The 25,280-nt window shown below is 42.9% G+C and overlaps 12 protein-coding genes across 12 annotated transcripts; 6 read left to right on the top strand and 6 right to left on the bottom strand.

Annotated features, from left to right (window-relative positions):
• Nucleotides 1-32: 32 nt before the first annotated feature.
• Nucleotides 33-631, top strand: SS1G_02955 (predicted protein; the record flags this gene model as incomplete). The annotated part of the gene is made up of 3 exons (XM_001596682.1): nucleotides 33-71; nucleotides 341-455; nucleotides 513-631. The coding sequence occupies 3 exons, from the start codon at nucleotides 33-35 to the stop codon at nucleotides 629-631; spliced, it is 273 nt and encodes a 90-aa protein (XP_001596732.1).
• A 1,512-nt stretch (nucleotides 632-2,143) lies between these two features.
• SS1G_02956 (predicted protein) lies at nucleotides 2,144-2,526 on the bottom strand (the record flags this gene model as incomplete). The annotated part of the gene is made up of 3 exons (XM_001596683.1): nucleotides 2,144-2,188; nucleotides 2,267-2,348; nucleotides 2,486-2,526. 3 exons carry the CDS (start codon nucleotides 2,524-2,526, stop codon nucleotides 2,144-2,146), a joined length of 168 nt encoding a protein of 55 aa, XP_001596733.1.
• A 1,870-nt stretch (nucleotides 2,527-4,396) lies between these two features.
• Nucleotides 4,397-6,057, top strand: SS1G_02957 (predicted protein; the record flags this gene model as incomplete). The annotated part of the gene is made up of 3 exons (XM_001596684.1): nucleotides 4,397-5,225; nucleotides 5,331-5,758; nucleotides 6,019-6,057. 3 exons carry the CDS (start codon nucleotides 4,397-4,399, stop codon nucleotides 6,055-6,057), a joined length of 1,296 nt encoding a protein of 431 aa, XP_001596734.1.
• A 316-nt stretch (nucleotides 6,058-6,373) lies between these two features.
• On the bottom strand, nucleotides 6,374-7,923 carry SS1G_02958 (NADH dehydrogenase I, D subunit; the record flags this gene model as incomplete). Its single annotated transcript, XM_001596685.1, has 3 exons — nucleotides 6,374-6,396; nucleotides 6,457-7,192; nucleotides 7,261-7,923. The coding sequence occupies 3 exons, from the start codon at nucleotides 7,921-7,923 to the stop codon at nucleotides 6,374-6,376; spliced, it is 1,422 nt and encodes a 473-aa protein (XP_001596735.1).
• Nucleotides 7,924-8,264: 341 nt separating this feature from the next.
• On the top strand, nucleotides 8,265-9,478 carry SS1G_02959 (hypothetical protein; the record flags this gene model as incomplete). The annotated part of the gene is made up of 2 exons (XM_001596686.1): nucleotides 8,265-8,339; nucleotides 8,390-9,478. The coding sequence occupies 2 exons, from the start codon at nucleotides 8,265-8,267 to the stop codon at nucleotides 9,476-9,478; spliced, it is 1,164 nt and encodes a 387-aa protein (XP_001596736.1).
• A 267-nt stretch (nucleotides 9,479-9,745) lies between these two features.
• SS1G_02960 (hypothetical protein) lies at nucleotides 9,746-11,366 on the bottom strand (the record flags this gene model as incomplete). Its single annotated transcript, XM_001596687.1, has 5 exons — nucleotides 9,746-10,491; nucleotides 10,565-10,903; nucleotides 10,956-11,035; nucleotides 11,152-11,253; nucleotides 11,302-11,366. 5 exons carry the CDS (start codon nucleotides 11,364-11,366, stop codon nucleotides 9,746-9,748), a joined length of 1,332 nt encoding a protein of 443 aa, XP_001596737.1.
• Nucleotides 11,367-12,352: 986 nt separating this feature from the next.
• SS1G_02961 (hypothetical protein) lies at nucleotides 12,353-12,505 on the bottom strand (the record flags this gene model as incomplete). The annotated part of the gene is made up of 1 exon (XM_001596688.1): nucleotides 12,353-12,505. One exon carries the CDS (start codon nucleotides 12,503-12,505, stop codon nucleotides 12,353-12,355), a length of 153 nt encoding a protein of 50 aa, XP_001596738.1.
• A 421-nt stretch (nucleotides 12,506-12,926) lies between these two features.
• Nucleotides 12,927-14,747, top strand: SS1G_02962 (hypothetical protein; the record flags this gene model as incomplete). The annotated part of the gene is made up of 2 exons (XM_001596689.1): nucleotides 12,927-13,008; nucleotides 13,060-14,747. The coding sequence occupies 2 exons, from the start codon at nucleotides 12,927-12,929 to the stop codon at nucleotides 14,745-14,747; spliced, it is 1,770 nt and encodes a 589-aa protein (XP_001596739.1).
• Nucleotides 14,748-15,420: 673 nt separating this feature from the next.
• SS1G_02963 (hypothetical protein) lies at nucleotides 15,421-16,906 on the bottom strand (the record flags this gene model as incomplete). Its single annotated transcript, XM_001596690.1, has 4 exons — nucleotides 15,421-16,038; nucleotides 16,087-16,662; nucleotides 16,714-16,808; nucleotides 16,858-16,906. 4 exons carry the CDS (start codon nucleotides 16,904-16,906, stop codon nucleotides 15,421-15,423), a joined length of 1,338 nt encoding a protein of 445 aa, XP_001596740.1.
• A 703-nt stretch (nucleotides 16,907-17,609) lies between these two features.
• On the top strand, nucleotides 17,610-19,132 carry SS1G_02964 (hypothetical protein; the record flags this gene model as incomplete). The annotated part of the gene is made up of 3 exons (XM_001596691.1): nucleotides 17,610-17,814; nucleotides 17,871-18,287; nucleotides 18,342-19,132. 3 exons carry the CDS (start codon nucleotides 17,610-17,612, stop codon nucleotides 19,130-19,132), a joined length of 1,413 nt encoding a protein of 470 aa, XP_001596741.1.
• Nucleotides 19,133-19,615: 483 nt separating this feature from the next.
• On the bottom strand, nucleotides 19,616-21,831 carry SS1G_02965 (hypothetical protein; the record flags this gene model as incomplete). Its single annotated transcript, XM_001596692.1, has 2 exons — nucleotides 19,616-21,244; nucleotides 21,328-21,831. The coding sequence occupies 2 exons, from the start codon at nucleotides 21,829-21,831 to the stop codon at nucleotides 19,616-19,618; spliced, it is 2,133 nt and encodes a 710-aa protein (XP_001596742.1).
• Nucleotides 21,832-22,742: 911 nt separating this feature from the next.
• SS1G_02966 (hypothetical protein) lies at nucleotides 22,743-24,775 on the top strand (the record flags this gene model as incomplete). Its single annotated transcript, XM_001596693.1, has 5 exons — nucleotides 22,743-22,788; nucleotides 23,001-23,043; nucleotides 23,133-23,411; nucleotides 23,680-24,102; nucleotides 24,367-24,775. The coding sequence occupies 5 exons, from the start codon at nucleotides 22,743-22,745 to the stop codon at nucleotides 24,773-24,775; spliced, it is 1,200 nt and encodes a 399-aa protein (XP_001596743.1).
• Nucleotides 24,776-25,280: the final 505 nt, after the last annotated feature.

The following is a 25,280-nucleotide window of genomic DNA, read 5'->3' on the forward strand; positions in this document are numbered from 1 at the left end:
CCTCGTAGCTTTCTGTTTGCCAAGTATCAGCAATGAGCGTAAGCAATAAAACAGAATTGCGACTGACCTTAGTATGTAAGATCAGTTCATATTTATATAGCAATTTTCTAAAAACAGAATTCGGGATTGAATGCATTAGGAGCATGATAAGCAAGCAATGGGTCATGATGACATCGAATGTAGTTGTTCTGTCTCTGATAAGTTAGCGCTAAGCAAACTTTCGGCTAATTAATGATTGCCCCTTTCTTTCTCCTTATACGGCACATAATCTATCATTGTTCAAAGAAAGTCAACCTTCGAGAACAAAATTTTTTGCGGTTTGTTAATACAATTGTTCCAGAGACTTGGAGCAACCAATCAAACGTTCATGCAAGAAAAAATTATCTTTTCTTCTAGTGTACAAGTGAATTCAGATAGTGGTCCCTCAATGGGTGAAGAAAAGGAAAAAAGAATTGGTCAGTTTCAATTATTGATTACTAAATAAAAGCATTTGTATCTACTATTGAATTGAGTCAATCGGATAGCAATCAGAGCTCAACAGCCAGCAGCTAAAATTGGAGGCCGGCCGATTGATGGCTGGCCTTTTGTATCTCCACAAATGAGCTCGAGGGCATTCACTGCTTATTTCTAGGGCCCTACCTCCACTCAAAGATAAAATCAAAACAGCTATCAACGACGAATGAAAACTATCTTCACTTTTCATTCATAGAATCCATGATACGGAATGCACGGCTTCATGAAACGATTCTGAACTCTCAAGATCTAGAGTCATGATTATTTCAATTCCCTATTAGTTCTATTCATATTAAATAATCTCAGATTACCTAAAATAAATCTAATGAATCAATCAGGCCAAGAATCAAATAAGGAATATCATGAAATCAAATTCTGATGCTATTTCATCAATGGTCTATCCGCTGGTGATGAGTAAAATAAGCTCGGATTTTAGGTTGGGTGCATTCTGCTCTGAAAATTGCATAATTATCTATATATAAGAACGGAATTGTAGAAAATTAAGTCTCTTTCCAAATATATCGCAGATTTCCTGCCGTATTTCAGCTTATTGTCCCTAGAGTTGTATCTTGAATGGTGGGGTCCTCAATATCATCTTGAGCCGTTTATCACTGAAGCTTTTACTGGAGGTTATCTTGTCTAATCTGTGTTCACACTTGTTTACTCAATCCTAATAAAAGATTTAGAAATGATTCAAACCAGGGTGTTTCTAAAATTATGATCATTGGCTGATAGTAAGGATGTTTTTAGAATCAAATTTTCAGAATATTCTTCTTCAGAAAAGTCCTCTGGAGTTAGCACAGGGCAAGGATATATTTTTGTGAAGAAGTTTAAGGATATCGGGTAAATCTTAGATAAACCACACCATCAGAATAATTTTAGATTTCGATTTATCCAATAATATTTTGAAAACTCAAAGCAGCTTGGAGTTTTTAATTATAGGATTTTGTTAAAAGAAAATGCTTAAGTTGCTAGCGCGTATATCTTGCTCTAATATCCTTTTTGGAAGTTGGTGAAAAGCTGCAAATTTTGAATAACTGCCTTGTATTACCAATGATCAATGATTGGTCGGGTCTTCCATAGTTCATATTAATAGCTTCAAAAGGATCCTCCTTCATTAGACAACATTTGCTCTTACCAAATAGCTATGTCCTCAACATCCTAAGGGGGATAATTAACAAGACAACAATCCCATGAAGGAAATACTTGTTATTATTGTTTTGCATATTCAGCCTTATGCCCTGAAATAAATGGGATCCTCCTTCGCAGCCTCCATTCCTGTTTACTCTATCTCTTCTTGAGGGTTTGAAAGAAGATAAAATCCGAAACTCTTTCATGATGGCAATCACTTCAGCCTTCCACTTTCAGGTCTGTAGTCGTAAAAGAAATTCGAAGTAAACCTCATACCAATAGGATATTCACCCTCGTCTTGACTCGATCAGCTTTATACCTTTGAAAGATAAATTCCTCCCTAGATGATCTCTATACCAATCTACTTAGTCTCATCTCGAGAGTCCGAAAATAACTAAAAGTAAGATTCCCAATGAAATAATATTCATTTTTATTTTACATCATCAGCTTTATATCTCTAAAGATAATTTCCTTCCAGAATAATTTCCATTCTTATCTATCAGATATCTACTTCGAGAGCTTGAACGGGTTTGAATGTAAATTTCTAGAAAAGATCGGTGTTTTATGAGCCAGCTTCGAGCCTCGAAAGAAAGTTTGCTTCCAAAATAATCTGCACACTCACTTGGTGGGGCTCTTCCCGGAAAATATGAAGATTGAATTGTATGACTCTGAAGGCAACATCCTCCACTATCGGCAGTTTGATACTGAGTCACAATTTTTAAAGTATGTATTTTGAACAAATAAATGTATCTATTGGCCTTACAGCCTTCTTGATACTTCATCAATACTGACCTAATTCTAGCATTTACGCTTCTTAAAATCTCCAACTTTTACATCTTACCATTTATTTAACAAATGATTGTCCCAAGTCCGCTTTTCCATCTTCATTTAAACTAAAAAAAAGGTGCCCAAGTCAGGTATCTTTCCTTCATCCAAGTACAATTCATTTAATAGTGTGAACCCTCACTTACTTTCTTTCTAACACTAATATCTTTACTCCTTTTCCATTCCATTTATCAAATTCATTTTTTGCTCCTTATTATTTCGAATTATAAATTTCTGTATTGGTGACAGTCTCACTCGAAAAGACTCATTCAATGCGCTATTCTCTCCAATTTTGATCATATTGACATCAGATATAACAATGAAATAGGCATTTTCGGATAGATTTCCGATGACATTTTAACAAAACATTCATCTAAATAGTAAAAGCTTGGTGACTGCAAACTTCTACAGACTCCATCAAACACGGGAGACACAAGCACCCAGATCATCACATTCCTCGAATACCCTTCTCAATCATCAAAACTTACGCACAAAGAAACCCTTTAAAGCTCCATATTCCCAACAGATTAAAATCTCGACAGCTCCTTCTCTATCCAGAGTTTCAATGACGGAAGAACAGCTATTCTACCTTAAATCCCCGCTTTAATACCCCTCATCCCGCGATATCAGAAGGAAAAATCAGAGAGATCTACAAGAAACCCTCAACAATAGGCCCCGTGATCTTCACTATTATCATTTATCTTCTTTCAATTCACCTCGTTATCGCTCCGGTGTCGCCCACCCTTTGAAGGACTTGGCCATAAAGTAATACCTGCGGGGCTGCTTCTTGCTTCCAAGGAAACCTCACAAACAACGGTCTATATCCCATCAAAATCCCAAAGCATCACCCCACAAGAACTCCAACTAATTTGCTTGTCGCCACTGCTTTGGCAAGAGACGACTTCACAAATACTGAGCTAATTGCCCCGTCCTCTCGCAGATTAGGTTGTCCGGTCGCATACTCTCTCGCTCATCATCAAAGAACCCAGATATTCTCTTCAAAGGTATCCTAATCCTCATCCTCCTTCTCCGACCCCTTCTTCTTTCCCATTATGCCGAGCCACCCCCAAGATACTACACAAGTAGACTATAGCACTTCTAATACAGTCGAATCTAGAAGCCAAGCAAAGATTTAACAGTATATAACGATTTCCGCACCATTAGGTATCAACACCGTTGATATATCAAGGCACTAGAATACGTCAAACACTTCTTTGGTCATATTGATTCCCGACTTGCTTTTTGAAACTCTCAAGATCCAACAGAAATATTATGATCTCTGGTACTTCTTGCAAAATATATTCAAGCACCCATACCGAGGTTTAACGGCACTTAACAGTATCAGCATACTCTCCAAGAATCACTATTGATCCTTTGAAGCTCTTGCATCCCAAGGTACGTCTTTGCATCGCCGATCCGTGTCCCACTATCTCTTTTCCCTCTCCATCACAACATTGATCTAAATATGACCGTCAAAACAGGTCATACAGATCGATTCTCCGCGCAAGAACGACCCATAACCCTGCCGATAACGCTCGCTCCTCACTAGAGCCAGTAACAGGCATATAAATCAGGCGATTTGACTGGCTATAACTTATAACTTTTACCTACTATTTGACAAGACTACTCCCATTCACTCACCTCAAATCGTACCCCTTCACCACGCTAACACGCTGAACTTTCCACAAAAACCTCGAACTTCAGCCTAAGCCTTTATCTTTATCTTTTCAACTTCCTTAACTTCTTCAACTAAGATCACGATAGTGAGATCAACAGCACGTACAACATACACAGTAACAACATAATACCCATCCATACCCCTTCAAACAACCAATCGCACAAACCCTTTCCAAGCTCCACATCACAAACATCACCAGCTCTCGATATTTACACAACCATCACGCTCAAACACCCCCAACTGCCCATCATGTGCGTCAAGAAGTTCTGGGCTACACCTGCGACCACTGCAGTCCTTCCAACATCGTCAAATGCCCAACAACTCCAAAACGAGAATTTTCCTCCCTGTTCCATCATGGCCGAACAGCCGGTCTTTGCCAATCAGTTCTGTCACGGCTGCATGCGGGTAAGTTGGAATATGCAGGTTATAGCTGAGGAGAATGCTCATAGGGAAAGACATGAGCGTGGAGAATGTAGCTGTGAGGTTATTTTTGATAGGGCGGAGAGGGAACGTAGAGAGAAGGAGAGAGACTTGAGACAAGAGGGTAGGGAGAGAGTTAGGAGGGAGAACGGAGGGAGGGAGGTTCAGAAGGAAAGGGAGAGAGGGGTAAGGGCTTTGAGGGAGGATGGTGAGGAATTGGAGACTAGGGAGTTGAGGAGGGAGGTTGAGAGGAGTGAGAGTAGAAGAGACGGGAATGCACGGGTTGGAACGAACGGTAGAGGAAGAGGCCGGGATACTGTAACAGAAAAGGTCAACAATATGAACAACGGCGAAGGACGAAATGGAAGAATGGAAGAAAGCCGCGACGATACGGGCATGATGCGAGGATCCCATGGTGACTTCACAATGGGCGCTGCTTCATCAGAATATTCCGATCCCCGCCCTAGTGATCCCGCCTCCTTGCACCAATATTTTCACGTTGCTAACCAAATGGGCAACATTGGACACGGCTACATGAACCTCATGACAGGCGTCACAGACGGAATACCCATTTCAAACCCACCACTTATGACAGATTTATCCCCAATGCACGGAAACATGATGATTATTCCTCCTTCTCCAAGAATGAACAACATGGGTGAGTATCCAACAAATCATCCCATCCACGGTAGTCAGAGAATTGACAATCATTCACTTCATCCCTATGGAATGATTCATACACCGCCGCCACCTGCACCCACAGGTTCTCCAAGCTATCAAAGTCCTGCTATGGCACCTTCTAATTACAGCGATGGCAATAATAGTAGCGCCACTCGCGGTAACCAGTATTCTTGGGGTGCCAATTCCGAGCCCAACGCACTCGCTGGTAACATGGATCATCGATCATACAATCAAACAGTTCAAACAAGAATTCAGTATCCGACTACCCCAGAATTTGCAGAACCAATACCCTATCCACAGCACCAAAACATCGATTTCAACGCTCAGCGAAACGCCTATAACTATGTAGGTTACCGTATGGACCGACCCAATGGCATTACCAATGGCTCTCCCCAAGCCCGCGCTCAAGGTCCTGGCTCCGTCTCAATGACCGATCATCAAACAATGGGAACTTTCATCCGTGCACCTACATTCTCACCACTTCCAGGTGGAGCACCCGGTGCAGGAATGGTTTGGCACGCCTCGCACAATAATTTACCACCACTTCCACCGCAGATTCCATATCTAGGGGACTCGATTCTAGTGCCTCCAACCGTTCCAACCGCTCCGAGATATTTCAATGAGACACCTCCTGCTTCTAGACGCCATATGCGAAATGGAAATACTCAACGCAACGCGGTCCAACGATCGAGGACTAGCCAATCGATTGGCCAAATTCAAATGGATGCGGCAACTACTGCCGAAGGTCCAACCCGAACTGATTTCCACAGGCAAGCAACTTCTCAAGGCCAGGCTCGAATGCCTTCTGAGATCACGCCCGCAACCATGAACATTTCCCTTTTACGTACACCAAGGGTCATCAGTAGTGTGCCGCGACCAAACTCAGCAATGTGAAGGAATCAAGCATTAACGGGCAATTTCAGGTAAGTACTCGAGCAATAAGGATATTTTTTGAACAGGTCATTTGTATCGTGAAAGGCTGGAAACTATACTAACTCAGCCTTTCACTTAGAATTTGTACATTGAGAACAAAGGAGAAAATTTGCGCCGGAATTGCTTAAAGCAACTGTACCATCACCAGCATCTAATTTTCCTTCCTCACTTTCCTTTCTACTGGAACTCCGACTACCTATCAACTTCTCCGAAGACTGCGAGTATGTTAGCATGGATCTACAAGCGAAGCGACAAATGTTTTCATAGCAACTTACCCAAATCCATAGTACCAATGATAGCAACCGCATCAGCAAGCAAATGTCCTCTCGAAATCTGATCGAATCCACTTAAGTGGGCGAAACCTGGCGCGCGGATCTTGCATCGGTATGGTCTTTCACTTCCGTCACTTACAACGTACACACCCATTTCACCCTTTGGCGCTTCAATCGCGGAATAAGTTTCTCCGGGTGGAACAGTGTATCCCTTGGTGAATAACAAAAAGTGGTGGATGAGTGCTTCCATATTCTCCTTCATGGCAGCACGAGGTGGCGGCGAGATCTTGTAATCTTCTACTCGGACTGGTCCAGGTGGCATCTTATTCAGACATTGATGAATAATTCGCAGGGATTGTCTAAATTCCTCCATTCTGCAGAGGTATCGATCGTAGCAATCACCGTTGACACCGACTGGTACATCGAACTCTACTTCGCCATATGCATCATATGGTTGACTCTTACGGACATCCCATGGGACACCACTTCCTCGAAGCATGACACCAGTAAAGCCTAAGTTCAAAGCATCAGCGGCTGAAACAACACCAACTCCTTTCGTTCTTCCAATCCAAATTCTATTATCGGTAAGTAGTTCTTCCGTTTCGTCAATACGATCACCGAACTGAGTGGCCCATTGATAGATGTCATCAAGGAGTCCGACTGGGATATCTTGATGGACTCCACCTGGACGAACATATGCAGCGTGCAAGCGGGCTCCCGAAACTCGTTCATAGAATTCCTACGGTGGATATTAGCATCGTCACATTTTTTAAATAGTCAAAAGTCATAATAACAAAAATTCCTTACCATAAGCTTCTCACGTTCCTCAAAACCCCACAAGAAAGGTGTGAGAGCACCAACATCCATTGCGTGAGACAAAACCGACATGAGATGATTCAAAATTCTAGTAATTTCACCAAAAAGCGTTCGGATCCATTTCGCTCTCTCAGGAATCTCAACATTTAACAACTTCTCAACAGCCAAAGAGAAACATTGCTCATTGGTCATCATAGAAACGTAATCCAATCGATCAAAGTATGGTAAGGCCTGGATATATGTCTTGTATTCGATCAACTTCTCGGTTCCACGATGCAGTAAACCGACATGAGGATCTGACCGCACGATTTCCTCTCCATTGAGCTCCAAAATTAAACGCAACACACCGTGAGCTGCCGGATGTTGAGGACCAAAGTTCACTGTATAATGGCGAATCTTCCTTTTCTCCACATGCTCGCCTTCCTGCAGATTCTCATGAGCTAAGCTTGTATTATCATAAGTATTGGCAATTCCGAAGTGTTCATCGGTAGGAACTAATTTTGTACCCTCATATGGCTCTGCGTATCTGCGTGCTGGGAGTGCTGAGAATGCTCTGATTGAGGCTCTTGAGGTTGAGGGACGAAGGGTAGTGGTGGGTCGCAACGAGCATTTGGCAGCTGTGCGCCCGGCCTGCCGAAATAGTGATGCAGCCATTGTGAACAAAACTGGAGAGATACTGGAGATATTTACCAGACCTCAATGCTTTGAGAGACAATGAGACTGTGAAGTGGAGAGTGAAACCGTTTTAACGTTCGCCTCTTTTGGTTATCAACAGAGTAGATGATGTTCATGACTTCTTGAGCTCGGATCTTTTGTTTAGCTTTGCTTATTTGAGACTCTTTGATTGGTGGTTACTCATCGCATGGGTCGGCACCGGTTGATCTTGACGCCGATATCAAAATTTATTTTTTTGTATCTTCAGAATCTTTGCGACAGAGAGTGAAAGACCCAAGACCCCGCCATTGAATATTTTTGGTTTTTAGAAATTATACACAATGGCACCAAGATATACTAAGGCTGATGTCCCTCCACCTAAAGCTTTCTCTGAGGAGGAGGTAGCAGCCAGAAAGGTACTAATTCTTTTAATGTTTACTGATTTTCATCTCTAATTTCTTCATAGATAGTAGGAGTAAACACCGAAACTGTTACGAACATCACATCCACAGATTTCCCAAACCATTGGCCTAATGAAGATCATTCTTGGGATAAAGAGAAATTCCGTGAGAATCTCCAAATAGTATTTCACCAAAACGAACCACTTCTCTCTTCATTTTCCCTAGTCGGCATCGATGCATCTGTAGCCAATGCCTTCCGTCGAATCCTCATTGCCGAAATACCTACTCTTGCTATAGAATACTGTTTCGTAAAAAACAACACATCCGTCATCCAAGATGAAGTTCTCTGCGGTCGTCTCGGTCTCGTGCCATTCAAGGGAGGAAAAGAAGGACTTTTAGATTTCATGAAATGGTTCCAAAAACCTGAGGAAGAAACGCCCGAAGAAGAACGTCACCTCGGCTCCTTTGACCACAATACCATTCAATTGTCTCTAAAAATTGAATGTACACGCAACAAGGAAGCTGCTCCTGGTGAAGCTGACCCAAGAAAAATATACCACAATGCACATGTATACGCGAAGGATATCGAATTCAAGCCTTTCGGTCGACAACTCGAGTATTTCAGCGGCGAAAACGCTATCAGGAGTCCCAATCCAGATATTTTGATTGCGAAGATGAGACCAGGTCAAGTAATTGATATTGACATGCATGCGATTAAAGGAATTGGAAGAGATCATGCCAAATTCTCGCCGGTAGCTACAGCTTCGTATCGATTATTGCCAGTAATCAATATTACCCAACCAATTTTGGGTAAAGATGCAGAAAAATTCAAAAAATGTTTCCCGCCAGGGGTTATTGGGATTGAGAAAGTCACAGCAAAGGAGGCCAAGATCAAGGGAAGCGGATATGAAGGACATGAAGGAGAGAAGAAGGCAGTCGTTGTAGATGCCATGAGAGATACTGTCAGCAGAGAATGTTTAAGACACGAGGAATTCCAAGGCAAGGTCAAATTAGGAAGAGTTAGGGATCATTTCATTTTCTCGATCGAGAGTCTGGGACAATGGGATAGCGATGAGCTGTTCTTGGAGTCCATCAAGACACTGAGAACAAAGTGTGAAGCTTTCAAGACGAGTTTGCAGAATATGACGAAGTAATTAAAGAGATATAGGGGGGCGATTTTGTCACTAGCATTGCCGGAGTTTGGGAAATATGGCGTTGGTCGGTCCACTCGCGGATAAACAGGTATCTCGGCTCTAGAAAGTCTATTATAACCAAAAAATCGACGCTACTTATATGATATCATTTCTCATAATCCAGTTATGGGTAGCTATGAAAACTATGCGAACTCCTTTTACCATGACCCCGCTAATTCTACCTCATTTTGCTCATCATTCGTTCGTCGTTATTCCTATTTTACCCACCTAATCTGATCCATTCTCTTTCCTGGCAACTTTTTCAAATGGCTTTGAGAAGTTTAATCTGTATTTGAACATCACTGAACCTAATGATGGATCCGTCACGGCAATCTCATCTCCATCTCCAGTCATCTCCCCCATCTTCCTCGTTAAATTATGCTCGGTCTTCACACGCAAGCTCTCTGGGCTCTGCATGTACAGAGATTTGTTGTCTGCCGAACGAATTGAAGGTTTTTTGAGTTGGGCTTCTGGTCTGTGAGCAAGAGAATCGATGAACTCTTGGAGAGTCAAATTTGGATCGATGCTCAAATCCCTCGCCAAATTCCCGCACACAGGGCAATCGTCTTTTTTCTCGTGTTTAAAAGTGTATGTGTAAATACTGTCGTTTCCACTGTACATCATATAGTTTTCTTCCATTCCCAGAGCAGGATTGGTGCTGCTTGCGATCTTGAAGGCCTCGTTACAACAGCTGGCTGCAATAATAGCATTGGTCGAAGCAATTGCCGGGATAATATTTTTGACAACACCTTGAGTCAGAGAATAAGTAACACCTGGGATGTTAAACTCTTGAGCTCTCGTCAAAGCCTTTTTATAGAGCCAGGTAATATGCTCAGGATCATCATTATCTAGCTTTGGAAATGGCTTCTCTTGTTCCCATGCCATGATATGCGCCCATTCGATGCAATGCTCCGGTTGGCGGGGAATAGTCGCGAGAGTACAGAGAGGAACTGCGGCTCTTGGCGCATGCATGTCTAGTTGACATTCAATACATGAGGTCATTGTTGGAAGAATGACACGGGATTGGCCTTTGAACCCTAATAATACCATCAGAATCTTTGCTTGGAGTGGCTGGAATGTCTCCAATACCTTCGGTGCCTCCATCTATCAATGGCTTCAAACTCTCCGGATTGTCCATATCCACCATTTCTACCAAAGTAGAATTGATCCATCGCCGAGCTTCAATACTATCCAGACCACATACTACAATACTGAACTGCATATAGAATGCCTCATCCTTGTCTTGAATCTTGCAATTGTGCGGTACGATTGTGACGCCCTTTACTCGTTTCTCCACAAATTTGGCTGCAACTTCGGCTTTGGATTTGCCAACATCGCTATGGCGGAACAGAAATTGTCGATTTAAATTCGAGACATCGATTGTATCTACAAGAGCTTAGCCTGAGTGCTCCAGGGGATGTGATGAACAAATAAATACCCATATCAATCACATGTATCGTCTTGAATCCTGATAGTGCCAAATTCTTCAAGATTTCGCAACCCAACCCTCCTGCGCCTCTATTTCTTATTAGCACTCTGAGCTCCAGTTTGGCAAATTTCCTAGGCAACCAACATTACCCTAAAAACGTGTCAGTAACTGTTTTTATCTCTCTCCTTAAAATATCCAAACTTACAAGATCTTCAAGCCGTCGAGAAATGCAGTTGCCTCCTCACTGCCATTGAAATCCTCGTCAGTGAATGGCCCAGGAGTTCGACGGATATTGTCTAGATAAGTCCTTTAGAAAGTTAGCTTTGTGGTAGATAAGTCGAGATAGTAGCCTTACCATCGCGAGAGCGGCGGAGTCGACATAAATGGAGCACTTGAAAATGCAGTAGCCTCCCCAGTCATTTTCGCCGTTTAAGGAGCTTGCTGTTGAGAAGAAGACTTCGAGCTGCTAGAATGGTACTGCTTATCGAGGTGCATGGGCTCCTAAGCGCTATCACAGACGCGCTAGCCGCGACCGCCCGCATTGCGGGTTATACTGTATAAGACGATTGACAAGACCAATGCGGAACCCAAAAGTTCTTGGATCTAAAAAAATTTATACAGAGTCCTTTCTTGGGCCAAATTTGATGTAGCTATGGATGGTTTACTCACGCCTGTGAGTATTGTTTACAAAAAGCAAGAGCAACACCGTGAAAATGCTCTCGTTGAAATTTCTACTTCATCGTCATTGATCCAGCCGGCAGATGAGTCTCATTCAAATCCTATACACATATCAAGTACTAGCGAAGCATTGGAGACTTTAAAAAATCAACCCAGTTTTGATGATTTGAAGTCGGTCCTGGAATTTCTCGAAAAAGAAACAACTTTTAGTATTACTTCCCCAGGTCCTTTAGCTGCTCAACTTGTGCATGTTCTGGTGTCTGAAGTCATACCAAACTACTGGACTATTCTCCATGAATCAAATGGCAAGTCCAGAAAAAAGAAGCAGTCTCAGATCCTCAAATTACTGTTGAATTCCATTCGAAGTGTAACAGGTATAAATGCAATACTACTAAATTTAAAACGACTCACGCAGCAGTCCAAGGAGACCAAGAAAAATATAGGTGAGCTATCTAAAATTTGGATTTAGAGAAAGTTTACATCTGATAGCCTAACGATTTATAGGTTCAAGCATTGAAGAAAGCCTCAAAGTTCAGTTGCAACTTTGCGTCGAGGTTCTAGAAGGCGAAAACACCATTCAACAGCTCTGGAACACCATTACTAATTCATCCGATGTCACCGCAAAGCAGAGGGCTCTTTTCAATGAACTTTTGTCTTTGATAGGAAGTGGCAAGATTGTTGGAGTCACGGCAGAGGCCGAGACAATCTCTAATGAACTCAGTAAAGAATCAAATGATAAGTTCTGGGTTGCCGACGGATCCTCCTACAGCCGATGGCTGGGTCAAAACATCATATTCTGGTTGAAGTCTCTTCCAAGAGATGCCGAGCAGACGTGGAAAAGTTGCAGTGAAGTCTTCGGGAAGTGCATTAGGCTTGGTCATATTGGTAAGACTTCATGTTGTATTACGTGGATTTATTGCTCATTGATATCCAGATAATATTGCCAAAGATATTTTAAGTTCTCTGCTTCTACAAAAGGAGGAAGATGCAGCGAAATTCATGAAGCTTTATGGCTACCTTCCGAGCTTTGAACAACGGAATTTACTACATACATTTTTAAATATACTGTCACGGGATCACTTATCATTAGATATCACATCTGAGGATGATGATAAGTGGTGGCAAGCAAATACAAGCATCGTATCAGCTGCAGCCAAGCTCATCAACATGATAATTTCTGAGAATGAGCCACGGAAGGATCATCTCATAGCTTGGTTGACAAACTCTTCGGGAGCTGGTATAGGAGAAGGTATAGCAGTTCGACGTGCGGCAATTGTGTCACTCTCAAAAAATAAAAAGGACATGGAAACCATATTGGAAAAGAGTTTAAGTCAATTTGGTGATACTTTGTACATTAGACATGCCCCTACCTTACAACAAGAAGGTATGAAACATCAACAATCAAATGCTATTCTGTTACTGACACGATTCTAAGTACATGCTCAAGTCCTTCTCCTATCTGCTGGATATGTTTGTAGAATGTCACCTCTCCGGCTTAGGATGATCACAAGATCAGGTCCTCATCTTAGTGTAGTTTCGAATAGATTAGCTGCGACCTCACCCCGAGCACGCTTCTTAGGTATGGTCATCGGGGAAGCTTTGTCTAGTTTGGTCGACAAGGGTGATAAGGTTATGGACTTTGAAATCGACGATACTAAAACACCCGAAGCAAAATGGTATAAGAGCTTGGTCAATGTATCAGACACAATTGGCAATCTCGAGCCTCTAAAGTCAAAATACGTTCCACAGACGTCAAAACCCACGAAAGCTACAAAGAGCAAACCCGCGTCGAAGCCGAACCCTCTTAAAGGAAATTCTAAAATAATCGCCATCGAAGAAATTGAAGACGATGATGAAGTAGAATCTTCCGATAATGGCCTCACTCCTTATGCTAAACCTGATTCCGATATTGAAGACTCAGATGAAGATCCAACACTAATCATAAGGAACAAACCAACGGCACCTGTCTATATCCGTGATCTCATCACCTACTTACGAGATACCGAAAACTACGATCGTCAAAAACTAGCACTTTCCACTGCCGCTTCCTTAATACGGCGAAAAGCCAACTTCGGCACAGAGGTCAGTTCTCACGCGGAGGAGATCGCAACCCTTCTAGTTGGCCTACAAGACAAATACGACATTGAGAACTTTCAAGAGATGCGCTCTCAAGCTATGATCGCTATTCTCATCGCATTACCCGAGAAAATGGGTCAATGGTTTTCAAAAACGTTTTTCGATGGTGATTACTCTTTATCACAGCGCGCGGCTGTCCTCACCACTCTCGGTCTGGGAGCTCGAGAACTGGGCGGTCATGGTTCCGAAGATAAATCTCTCATCGATACCACCGGCCCATCTTCATCATCTTCCTCCTTTCCGTCCAAAAAGCTGCCAGAAGCAATGCACAAATACTACTCTCCGTCCCCTTCAAAACCAACTCTTACCGCAACATCCAACCCCGTTGAAGCTCTAACCACCAACCTTCAAAAGACCTTTCTCGCGCCTCTCGCTGCCCAGACAGCGGACAATCTTACCGGGCCCAATATCCTCAAAGTCCGCACCTTTTCCTCCCGCCTCGCAGTCGAGAAAAATCGCAAAAAACCTATCTCCAACGCCTTCGCCAAGATCGTTTCCACATCCTTTTTCTTTCCCCTCACCGGCCGTTTCTTCATCCATCTCAAAGCCTACGGTTCAAACTCCTCTTCAAATATAGCATTTCAACCCTATCTCCTAAGTCTCTTCCTCAAAACCCTCAGTATAATCCTTCATTCATCAGGTCAATCAACACTAAGTCTCCCACAAATGACGAGCGAATTCTGGGATCTTTGTCTTAGCTTGCGTACACAGGCCATTTCGGATGTAGTGGTACAAGAAGCATTATTGTTTTCTTTCATGACGATATTGGAGATTAATGAGGGGGATCTTAGGGGACTAGCGGAAAGACATGGAAGGGAATTATTGGAGACGAGGGAATGGGTTGATGGGGTTTTTAGGGGCATTGCGCCGGGAAGTGAGGAGGATGAGAGGAGGAGGTTGTTGGCGGCGGGAGTGCTGGTTAGGATTGGGGAGTGTGTGGAGAAGTGGCAGAGGCTTATGGTGGGTGATGTGGTGGGGTTTACGTAGATGGGTTGTTTAAGTATAAGTTAAACGAGGATCGGGTTACGTAGATGAGAGATTTTGAGTGCTGATTTCTTGTTACTCAAAATGCGTGAGCTAGCTCCGAGATAGTTCCAGATAGTCAAATATATCACATCATATGGTTTTTATGAATACAAACCCGCTTTCTATCATATTCAGAATCCTTGTTAAACTCCATCTGAGTAGTAAAAGTTTAAATGTGATCTCAGCCCGAAAAGCCTATCTCATCGCTAGAGTTTCTGACATGGATACTGGTACTCCTTGAACATCTCCCTCTTTTCCTGTAATTTTTCCAAGGGGGGAAGAGTTGTGATGAAGAAGAAAGAAAAAGAAGGTAACTGATAATAATAAAGGGTTTATGTTGATTGTATGAGGCGAAAATGTGCGATAAGGAGAAGGGAGGGAATAATTATTTGATATGTGATGCGTAGAGTGAAAATGAACATTGAACAAACAGCTGTTAAAATGGAACAGAGTAATTTTTTAAAAGTATCATATTTGGTGATCTATCCTGTGTAAGTGGAAGATATATATATATGTTCTTATCATGTCTGCCTAGTAGACTATCTCTAATCCTCCTCTTGAACTTTTCGGAAAACATATAGAAACCTCATACCATCACAACCATACCATAACCATAACCACAACAACCCCTCTCTCAAAGATTCGCCCTCCCACCACGCATCTCCATAATCTTCCTCGCCTCCTGCAACTGCAATCCCAAATCCTCATCCCAAATCCACCTAGTCCTTTCCCTCAACTTCTCCTTCATACCCTCAATATCCACAATTCCCTCTGCAGCCCGCACCACCTCCTCATTCTCAAACTCATAAAGTTCCGCCGCCTCCCTACTCGTCTTTACAATCTTCTGACTTCTTGGTCTCCTAACCATATCATACGCTCTAAACGCGTTCTCAATATCTCTCAGGTTCCTACAATCCCCTAATAAATTACTCAAAATAAATGCATCTTCGATAGCTTGTCCAGCACCAGCTCCTTGATGAGGCGTACTAGCATGAGCTGCGTCGCCGAGGAGGACAAGTCTGCCTTTATAGTATGTGGGAGCGGGGAGATGATCAAAGATAGCCCAGACGTCGGGTTTTTCCATAAGTGATAGGATGTGTTTTACATCTTTGCCCCAGCCTTGGAAATCGGAAAACATGTCTGATTCTTTCATTGGGAGAACCCAGTTCTCGTTATTCCATTTTTTGTCTTTCTTGGTGCGGAATGCTACGACGTTCATTGTGGCTCCTTTTTCGATGGGGAATGTTAGGACCTTGAGGATATGTTAGTGGAATTTGAGGTAGCTGGGAAGGATGCTTACATGGCCCTGGTGACCTAGGTACATTTGGCTATCTTTAGCTAACGATTCGCCAACTGCTTCAATTGCCTTTTCCATAGGAATTAATCCCCTATAGGCATATTTTCCACTGAACACCGGTAAAGTAGCCTCGTGATCATCACCGAGAACTACATGTCTAGTTCTCGATTTAATACCATCACAACCAATCACGGCATCGGCCTCCGCCGTCGTCCCATCCTCAAAAGTCATTAATAATCTATCACCACTCTCTTCTACCTTCTCAACTCTCTTCCCAAATTGGGCGTTCTCCTCTGGAACCAATTTGACTAATTCATCGAGGAAATGCGCTCGATGAACTGAAGCTTGTCCACAACCTTTCGCCACGACTTCAGTGAGAAATTCTCCTTCTTTAACCGGCGGTCCTTTTTTAAAACCTTTCCAACCTTCCTCGGCCATACCTATCCTAAAATCAAACCAAATGTCTCTTTCTTCTGGAGAACCATTTCTTGTTTCGCAATTCTGGAACCCGTGTTTAATACGTGGATCTATTAATTCCATTGCCCGAACAGAGTTGGGTCCAAAAGATACTCCTGCACCCTATTAAATATGAGCTTTGAGGTAGGTCAAGCAGGAATGATATGATCATACAATTTCTGCAAATGCAGGTGCGGCTTCATATACTGTGAATGGGATATTTTGCCTCAAGAGACCAATTGCCATACATAAGCCACCGATACCTCCGCCTAGAATGATGTTAGGTAGGGTTTATATTGTGTTTTGAATTCAGCCTACCACAAATGGCGACGTGGAAGGGTTTTTTGGGTTGTGTGGATGTTGACATTATAGATTACTTTTGGGCGGACTCTGGTTGGAGGTTTTTTGGAGGGGTATTGCAATTGAAGAAAATATAAGTATGATACAAGAGAAGACTTAGAAGCTGGAATGAGATAGCAAAAGAAAGCACCCTTCAGAGAGAAGTTGAAGTATATATAGTGTGAACAAATGAATCTACCTGAGAGTATAATTACCTAGTATGTAACACATGAGACCTACCACCAACCAGTATGTATGACGTCAAATGATTTGACGAAGATATCGGGAGTGACGCTTGTCAAACTCCCCGCAGTAGCTCATTTATCTTACCCAACTACCAAATAGTCTGGAAATCATACACCACTATTAAGTCCCAATAGGGCTTCGGCATCAAATATCGGCATCAGTTTTCTGGTAACATGTTGCATCTTAGGGGTCGAGACTTTGTCGAGACCGGGGAGATAAGACTGTCCGGCAAGTCAAATCCGTGGAAGCGAAGGCTCCTGCAGATGTATGGGTGAGGGGTTTCTGCATGTCACGTGGATAGGCGTCGCAGAGGAACGCGTCTTAATGATTCGCGAAGCCCTTATCGTTATCGCCCCTTCTGGTCGCCATCTACATCCATCTATCCAAAGCTAGATCTTTCATAATATCCTCCTCAAATGTACATAAGAGGACATAATCTGCTAGCTCACAGTAATCCCATCCAATTCCTCAAATAATTATTCATCATGCCCTTAGGTTGGGAAAGAATCAACGCCAAACGGACACAACCAAATAACAATATCGTCTTCATCAAACCCCTCTCTGGAGAAGATCAATCCAAATCGCAAGAATTTCTCGAACGAATCGCAGCACAATGTACCCCTATAATGAACAAACATCATCTCTCCGTTGCATCTCTCGAAGAATATCCCCCTAATTTAGAATTCTGGGGTAAGGCTCTACTTTTCTTCTTAGCTCCTTGTGTAAATGCTAAATTCGATATCTAGGTCGCAATTTCAATAACGGAGAAGTAATCCAACTTGTTCTTAAATCTCCTTCAACAGGAAGATGGCTACCATTTAAATTTGTTCAAATGGTCATGATGCATGAATTAGCGCATTGCAAACAGATGAATCATTCTAGGGCGTTTTGGAAAGTTCGAAATGAGTATTCGGCTGAGATGAGGGGACTTTGGGAGAGGGGATATACGGGTGATGGACTTTGGGGGCAGGGGGTATTGTTGAAAGGTGGTGCGTTCATGAGAGACCGGTTGGGTGAAGGGGAGGTATTACCGGAACATTTGTGTGGTGGGACTTTTAGATCGAGAGGAGGTGGGAAGAAAAGGAAGGCAAAACCGAAGATTACTTATAAGGAGCAGAAGGAGAGGAGAATTAGGAAGAAGTTTGGTGTCAACGGGTTGGCTTGTGAGTATCGGCAAGTCCTAATCTATTTATACAAAGTGCTAACTCAGGCCACAGTGGGAGAAGACCTTACCACTAAAATCGCCCTCGAAAAAGGCAAAGTTAATCTCTCCAAACCCAAGGTAGCCAATAGCAAGAGAGGAAGAGATCTTCGCGCAGCAGCAGCATTAGCTCGCTTCGAAGTAAAGAAACAAGAACCAGATATCAAAGACGAAGATCTAGTAACCGATAGCGAAGCAGAAAGTGGTGACGACGAAATATACATCAAGCCTGAACCTGATGACGCACTTGATCTTGATGGAAGTAGACTTGTGGATCAAAAAGGAAGAGGGATGGTCAAGGTTTGTGAGGATGAGGATAGGGATAACGAGGATGCGAAGAGGGAGTTTGAGGAGTTGAGGGGTATGGAGAGTATTGAGAGATACTTTAAACCTGATGATAGTGGATCGTCGGATGTTAAGCGCGAATCGGAAGAAGTGAACACGGCTGAGTTATCAAAATCACAGAAACGCTCTCAAAACAAAAATACCGAGAAGAACACCTCAGTCAAAAAAGAACTACTTTCCACCTCCACATCCGCCTCTCTACTCAAAACCAAAGCATCTACACCACAGCCCACATCACCAACAACCATAGGCTCCTCCCCACCAACCTCCCTAACCTGCCCAATCTGCTCCTTCGAAAACCCACCCCCCTCACTCACCTGTACAATCTGCGCCCATGTCCTCCATCCGGAACATATACATGGATCGTGGAAATGTACTAGTACAGGTTGTAAAGAGGGATTGTATATTAATGCGGGAGATGTGGTATATTGTGGGATTTGTGGGGTGAGGAGGTGTGTGTGAAGGGGTATTGAGAATTTTTGATGAGGGTTTGGGGTTTTGGTTTTGGTTTTGGGTGTTTGGATTTATTTTTTTGAAGAGGGGTTGGGGTTTGGTATGATGGAAGGGATTGGTTAGTTTTATATGATTGAGATGAGGGTATCAATATTGGGTGGGAGTTACATGGTTTGAGATGAGCTATTATGTGGAATATGATATTTGAGAGTAGAATATTTGTGAGGGTTAGGATAGAGTTATATATGAGCAAAGTATTATAGGAATGCTTCTTGCCGTTGTATGTACATACCATACCGTTACGATATCAATAAATGTACAAATAACATCAAAATAATCCATCCACAAGTCTACCCACAATTTTCTTCATCCCCAAAAAGTATACACATACACATACCCACACCCTTCCCTCCGTCTCTCTTTTACCTATCCCTCTCTCCCTGTCATTCCCCAGCCCAACCCATTCCAACCCAACCCAAGCAACCCAACCCCCTACCTCCTCCTCCCCACCCCCGCACCCGCACCCCCACCCGCACCCTCCCCCTTCTCCCCCAACACAACCACCTCCCCAATCCCACTCATCTCCAACTCATCCTCCAACTCTAAAACCTCCTCTCTACAATCCCACCACTTCTCCTCACTCATCTCAAAGGCCTTTGTTTTAATTTCCTTCACACCTAATGATTCCGGTTGGATCCCCTTCCATCTAAGATTCATCATTAATGCTTCTTGCCATTCATTTCCTGTTCTTTGGAAGAAATCGCGACGAGATTCGAAGGGGCGGGGGTGGGGGAGTTGGTCTTGGGGTTCTGGTGAGAGTTGTGAGATACTGGTGGTGGTGGTGTCGGGGGTGTCGTCGAAGGTTGTTGTTGTGAAGGGGGTTGTGGGGATGGAGGTGGAGGGGGTGTTGGATTCTTTGTTTTTGTGTTTGGATTTTCGCGTGCTTTCTGTGTGGAGGTGGTTGGGTTTATTTTCTATTTTGGTGTTTTCTTCTTCGTTTTCTTCTTCCTCCTCCCCCTCGTCGTCGTCGTCGTCTTCGTCGTATTCTTCGTCATCTTCGTCATCCTCACTATCCTCTTCACTTCCTAACCAATTCTCTGGTTCGCGTCCGAAAATCTCCTTCACTCCATCCATTTTACCTAAATCAATAGCGTACATATCATCGAATGTAAATTCCCTATCGCCTTTTTCATATGTACCTCCATAGATATAGAGAACATCATCTTGAACAGCTAATTGCGCATTAAATCTCACATGTGGAAATTCCATGAGGATTTGTTTGGCGGGTAATGCATCTGCGTCTTCATCATCTTGTTTCGTCTCAATTTCCATCTCGTCTGCATCGGCTAAACTTTTTCCAGTTTCAAGCGCTGCTAGATTTCGTAATAATTCCTCTTCATTTGCTTGTCCTCTTCCTCTTCTCCCTCCTCTCTCATTTCCACCATTATTCTTCTTTTGAACCCTTGGTTTGCGGAGAGCAAGGGGGAAGTAACGATTTCGTTCTATATTCCACGCAAAAAGTGTGTTAAAGAACTCGCTATCGATTCCCTCTTCAGACTCTTCAACATCATGTACACCACCAAACTGAATACCACGTCCTTTGTGGTACGCCATTGTAGCACCTGCACGAGGAGGATTCGGAGCATTAACAGGCTTTTTCCTACGTTCCCAGCGAATAGTGGGGGGAGTCGGTGTTGATGTATCAGCTGGTTGGATGATTCGGAGAAAAAAACAATCTTGATGGACCATGGGTTTTAGTACATTCCTCATGGCCATCCCACCACCTTTCATTTGTTTGCCTGTCACATTTGTCTTGATTCTGGAATAGCCTCCGTACAATACAGCACCGCTTTCATGAGGGAGAAAGGTGAATGAAGAACGGGGATCGGGCTTTTGCATTACGGTTGGAAGAACAGGGTTGTGCCAGATGAAGTTGGATGTATCGTAGATCCAGAGATCGGAAAGATATTTAGTGGCTTGTGATGTATCTTGGAAACCTCCAAATAGAATGATGTAGTTTTTGTAGTAAGTCATGCGGTGACCGCTACGAGCTGGAGGGGTTTTACCTTTGGTTTCTAGACGGGTCCATTCACGTTCGGAGGGGTTGAGATGCCAGAAATCCTGTATAAAGTGTTAATATATTTCCAGGTATCCACTATCCTCATCCGTTGGTTGAAAGTAGATGTAATGGAAAGAAAACTTACATTATAATGATAAAAAGTCCCCTGTTTTGGACTCGAAAACTCCCCTCCAAACAAATAAATCCCACCCGCATTTCCACCTCTACACCACGCATGTCCAGATCTCGGCAAAGGAGCATTCGGACTAGTCACCACATGCCACTCATCCTTATTAATAGCATAAATATACAAATCATTAAAGAAAGTTGCCAAAGCACCATTAAAATACTCGCCCCCGAACAAGAACAGCTCATTCGCATTACTAGGACTAGCAATCAGAGTGGAAGAAGCTCTTGGTCTAGGAGCATCACAAGTCACTTCAGTGATTTTCAAAAATGATTCTTGGGCTTTGGCATATTCGGCCAGAACGGAATCGAGGTCGATGGATTCATTGTCGGAGTCGTCGGCGGATTTGGATTTTTGGGCTTTGGATTTTTCTTTTTTGTCGGCTTTCTTTTCTTGTTTTTGTTTCTTCTCGGCTAGCTTCTTCTTTTTGTCTTCGGATTTGGACTTCTTATCTTTAGCCATCTTGGATAGTTGGAGAGGAAGTGAAGGAGTAGGTGGGAGAGTGTAGGGTGTGGAAGTATCACGTGACTGATGAGAATAGAGTTAGCATCTTATAGATATAGTGCGTGTATTTGTATGAAGTAGATGATGTTGATTCTCTATCATTTTTAGATGCCATTTCTTAGGGTGCTTGGAGCCCTATGTGCGCTTTTGTGTGTTTTTCCATACAGCCAGTGAATGGAAGATTTTGCAAGCACGAGACCTGCAAAAACGAACTTTCATTTTTTCAAAGACCATCGAACGAGCATAATACTGCAACTCCACCCATTCCTTCATCTCAAATGTGTCTGTACAGAAGAGGCAGTACTGAAAATCACATACCTTTAAATTTTGGTCAATTGATCCCAATCAACTTTTTCTTTGACAAAGATGTTTACTCTGTATACCTTGGTGGGGTGGATTTATGTGGCTTGCACAAATCTGCACCTGCATCCACCCTTGTGAGGCCCCACGTTTGAGCGGCTGTCCTCCAAACATACGATGATTACCTAGTATATCTTCATGTAAGTTACATGTGAAGATCCACCACTTTCTAAGCCGATAACACTCGCTATATATAAAAGCATTGTGCATTCTCTATATGTATCAAGTTACTATACCTATTATACCTGGATAGTCTTACTATCTCATTCTTTTCTATCTGCTGTTCATTGCTTATCTTCTTTTGAGCCTGAGATATCACATTGAACATCTCTCAGTCGGTGGCTCATCGTCTGCCAGCAATTATATACCTACTTGGATTTGAGTTTTTCAATATATGAGAATCACTTTTTCTCAATATACCTCTCCAGCTCTCACCTCTTATGCTCAACCTCAACAAACAACTTTTTAAATTGTTCAGGACAACGCCACGCTCAACCCTACCTACCAAAATGTCTATATCTCAGCTTGTGGACACGAAAACACATTTGATACCTGGTAAGATAGTATTTCTTTTTTGAAATTTTTTATCTGCTTCATAGTTGTACTTTTTCTTCTTCTATCTCATTGCCAATTTGTTCTTACCTGCCTCAATTGAGCTCAGTCTAGGTCAATCCGTGAGGATAGCTAGGTTTCTTGTCTGGACTTTTGATCTTTTTTTTCTCTGCCTTCTTACTCAAAAATAAGAAATAGAGTTAACATACCTACAGGAAAACTTAAGGTCTCGGAGTTATTCTTTGAAGTTCCTTTAGAGTGAGTAATCCCCAAAGATTCCTTCATGCTCTAAGCAGCAGCATTTGGTATCTCTCCTTGAGACAAGAGGCTGATTCGAATTTATCTAGCTATTCAAACGAATCAAAAGGTTCAATCCGAATCTTTGCTCGCAGCGTGATCAGACATGAGAATCCAGCAGCAAAATCCACTGAAGAAGAAATCCGCAAATCTTCCCAAAAGCCCTGGTTTGTCTACCTTCAAGGTGGGCCAGGTTTTGGATGCAGACCTCCTCAAGATGCTCCAATTACCAATGTAGTTCTTGATAAAGGTTATCAGATGCTGTATATTGATCAACGTGGTACTGGATTGAGTAATCCTATCTCGGCTGCTACTTTGGCCTTTACAGGGTGATGCTCATCGTCAAGCGGACTATCTTAAGCATTTCAGAGCTGATAATATTGTGAGGGATTGTGAGGCTATAAGAAAGATTCTTACTACTGATTATCCTGAAGAACTTAAAAAGTATGTGATGTATTCGTCTCTTCCCACATTCTCCTGTTTCGAGGTTTTTTCTTCCATGATTCCTAGCCTTCCGCCTCTGAATATACAGCCATTTCCTCTCGATATCCTGAATCCACACTACAAGTCCGAATAAACATCCACTAACATGTCCAGATGGTCCGTCTTCGGCCAATCCTTCGGTGGTTTTTGCGTCCTCACTTATCTCTCATTCCACCACCAAGGCCTCCGCGAAGTCTTCACCAGCGGTGGTCTCGCCCCAGTCGGCCACTCAGCCGATCGAGTCTACCGCGCCACCTTCCAGAAAGTAATTGAGCGAAACCGAGCCTACTATCAAAAGTTCCCTGAAGATGTCGCTGTAATTCAAGGACTGGCTATTCATATTAGCGCCAAGAATGGACTTCAAATGCCATCGGGTGGTACGTTGACTGTGAGAATGTTCTTAACTATGGGGATTAACTTTGGTTTCCATGGGGGACTGGATATGGTTCATGATATTGTGTTGAGGATGAGTTCCGATTTGGATCAATTTTCTTTCGTTACTAAACCTACTCTTAAGGCTATTGAGGATATGGTCAGGTGAGCGAAATCCGTTTTACTTTTTCACATCTCTTTTCCCTCTTATGATAGTTCTCCGTCCCTCGCCCATCCTCGCAATTCCATTTCCATCGGAGAACCTACTGACACCCAATCCGTCACAGTATGGATAACAACGTTAATCTACGCCATACTCCACGAATCCCATCTACTGCCAAAGACAAAAGCCTCCGTCTGGGCGACCGACAGAGTAAAGTTCCCCACACCCCTCCTCATCCACACACAAACCCTAATCCCCCTCCACAGGTCGAGCAAAACCCTCTCAGAATACAAATGGCTTTCCGGGCGGCCCCGCTCTCCCACCTCCATAATCAGCGAACCCCTCTACTTCTCCGGCGAAATGATCTACCCCTTCATGTTCGAAACATCCCCAGAACTCTCCTCCATCTACCCCGCCGCAAAGCTCCTCGCCGAATACACCGACTGGCCACCCTTATACGACGAGTGGCAATTAGCACGTAATGAGGTACCTATGTATGCGGCTACTTATGTAGATGATATGTATGTGGATTTTGGGCTCGCGCAGGAGACGGTCAGGTTGGTGAGGGGTTGTAAACAGTGGGTTACTAATGGGATGTATCATGATGCGGTGAGGAGTCGGACGGGGGAGATGATGGGGGAGTTGTTTGGGTTGAGGGATGATGTTGTTGATTGAGTGAGTTGGGTGGGGAGGGGGGAGGGAGTGGAAGGGAGGAGCGAGAAGGAACGTGGAAGTTGATGACAAACGAAGTATTACGAGCATGACAGACAAACAGAAAGCGATTTTTGACCATGACCATGACCATGAGATGAAATGAAAATAGACAATAACCTCTACTAGCAAATAAGCCAATGATTTTGACTTTTCTTCCACAACAAAGATAAACTCTCCCTTCCTAGATCCACCAGGTCTCTCTCTTCTTCACTCTCATCATACAAATCTAAAACATAATATCAGATAGATGGATGGGATGACATTAACTACCAATCTATAACTACCTAGTATACATGTATATATACCAAATTCAAAGTCAAAGTCAAACTCAAAATCGAAAAAGATAATTCACATCTACCTACCAACCTAGCTAGCTATATGGGCAATGATAGATTTCTCTTGCAGGAAGGGTCACAGGTTGAGATAGGTAAGATTTTTGTATGTAATATTACTATTACTAGGTATG

This window comes from Sclerotinia sclerotiorum, genomic scaffold, assembly GCF_000146945.2.
Source record: "Sclerotinia sclerotiorum 1980 UF-70 scaffold_3 genomic scaffold, whole genome shotgun sequence".
NCBI classification, from domain to species: domain Eukaryota; kingdom Fungi; phylum Ascomycota; class Leotiomycetes; order Helotiales; family Sclerotiniaceae; genus Sclerotinia; species Sclerotinia sclerotiorum.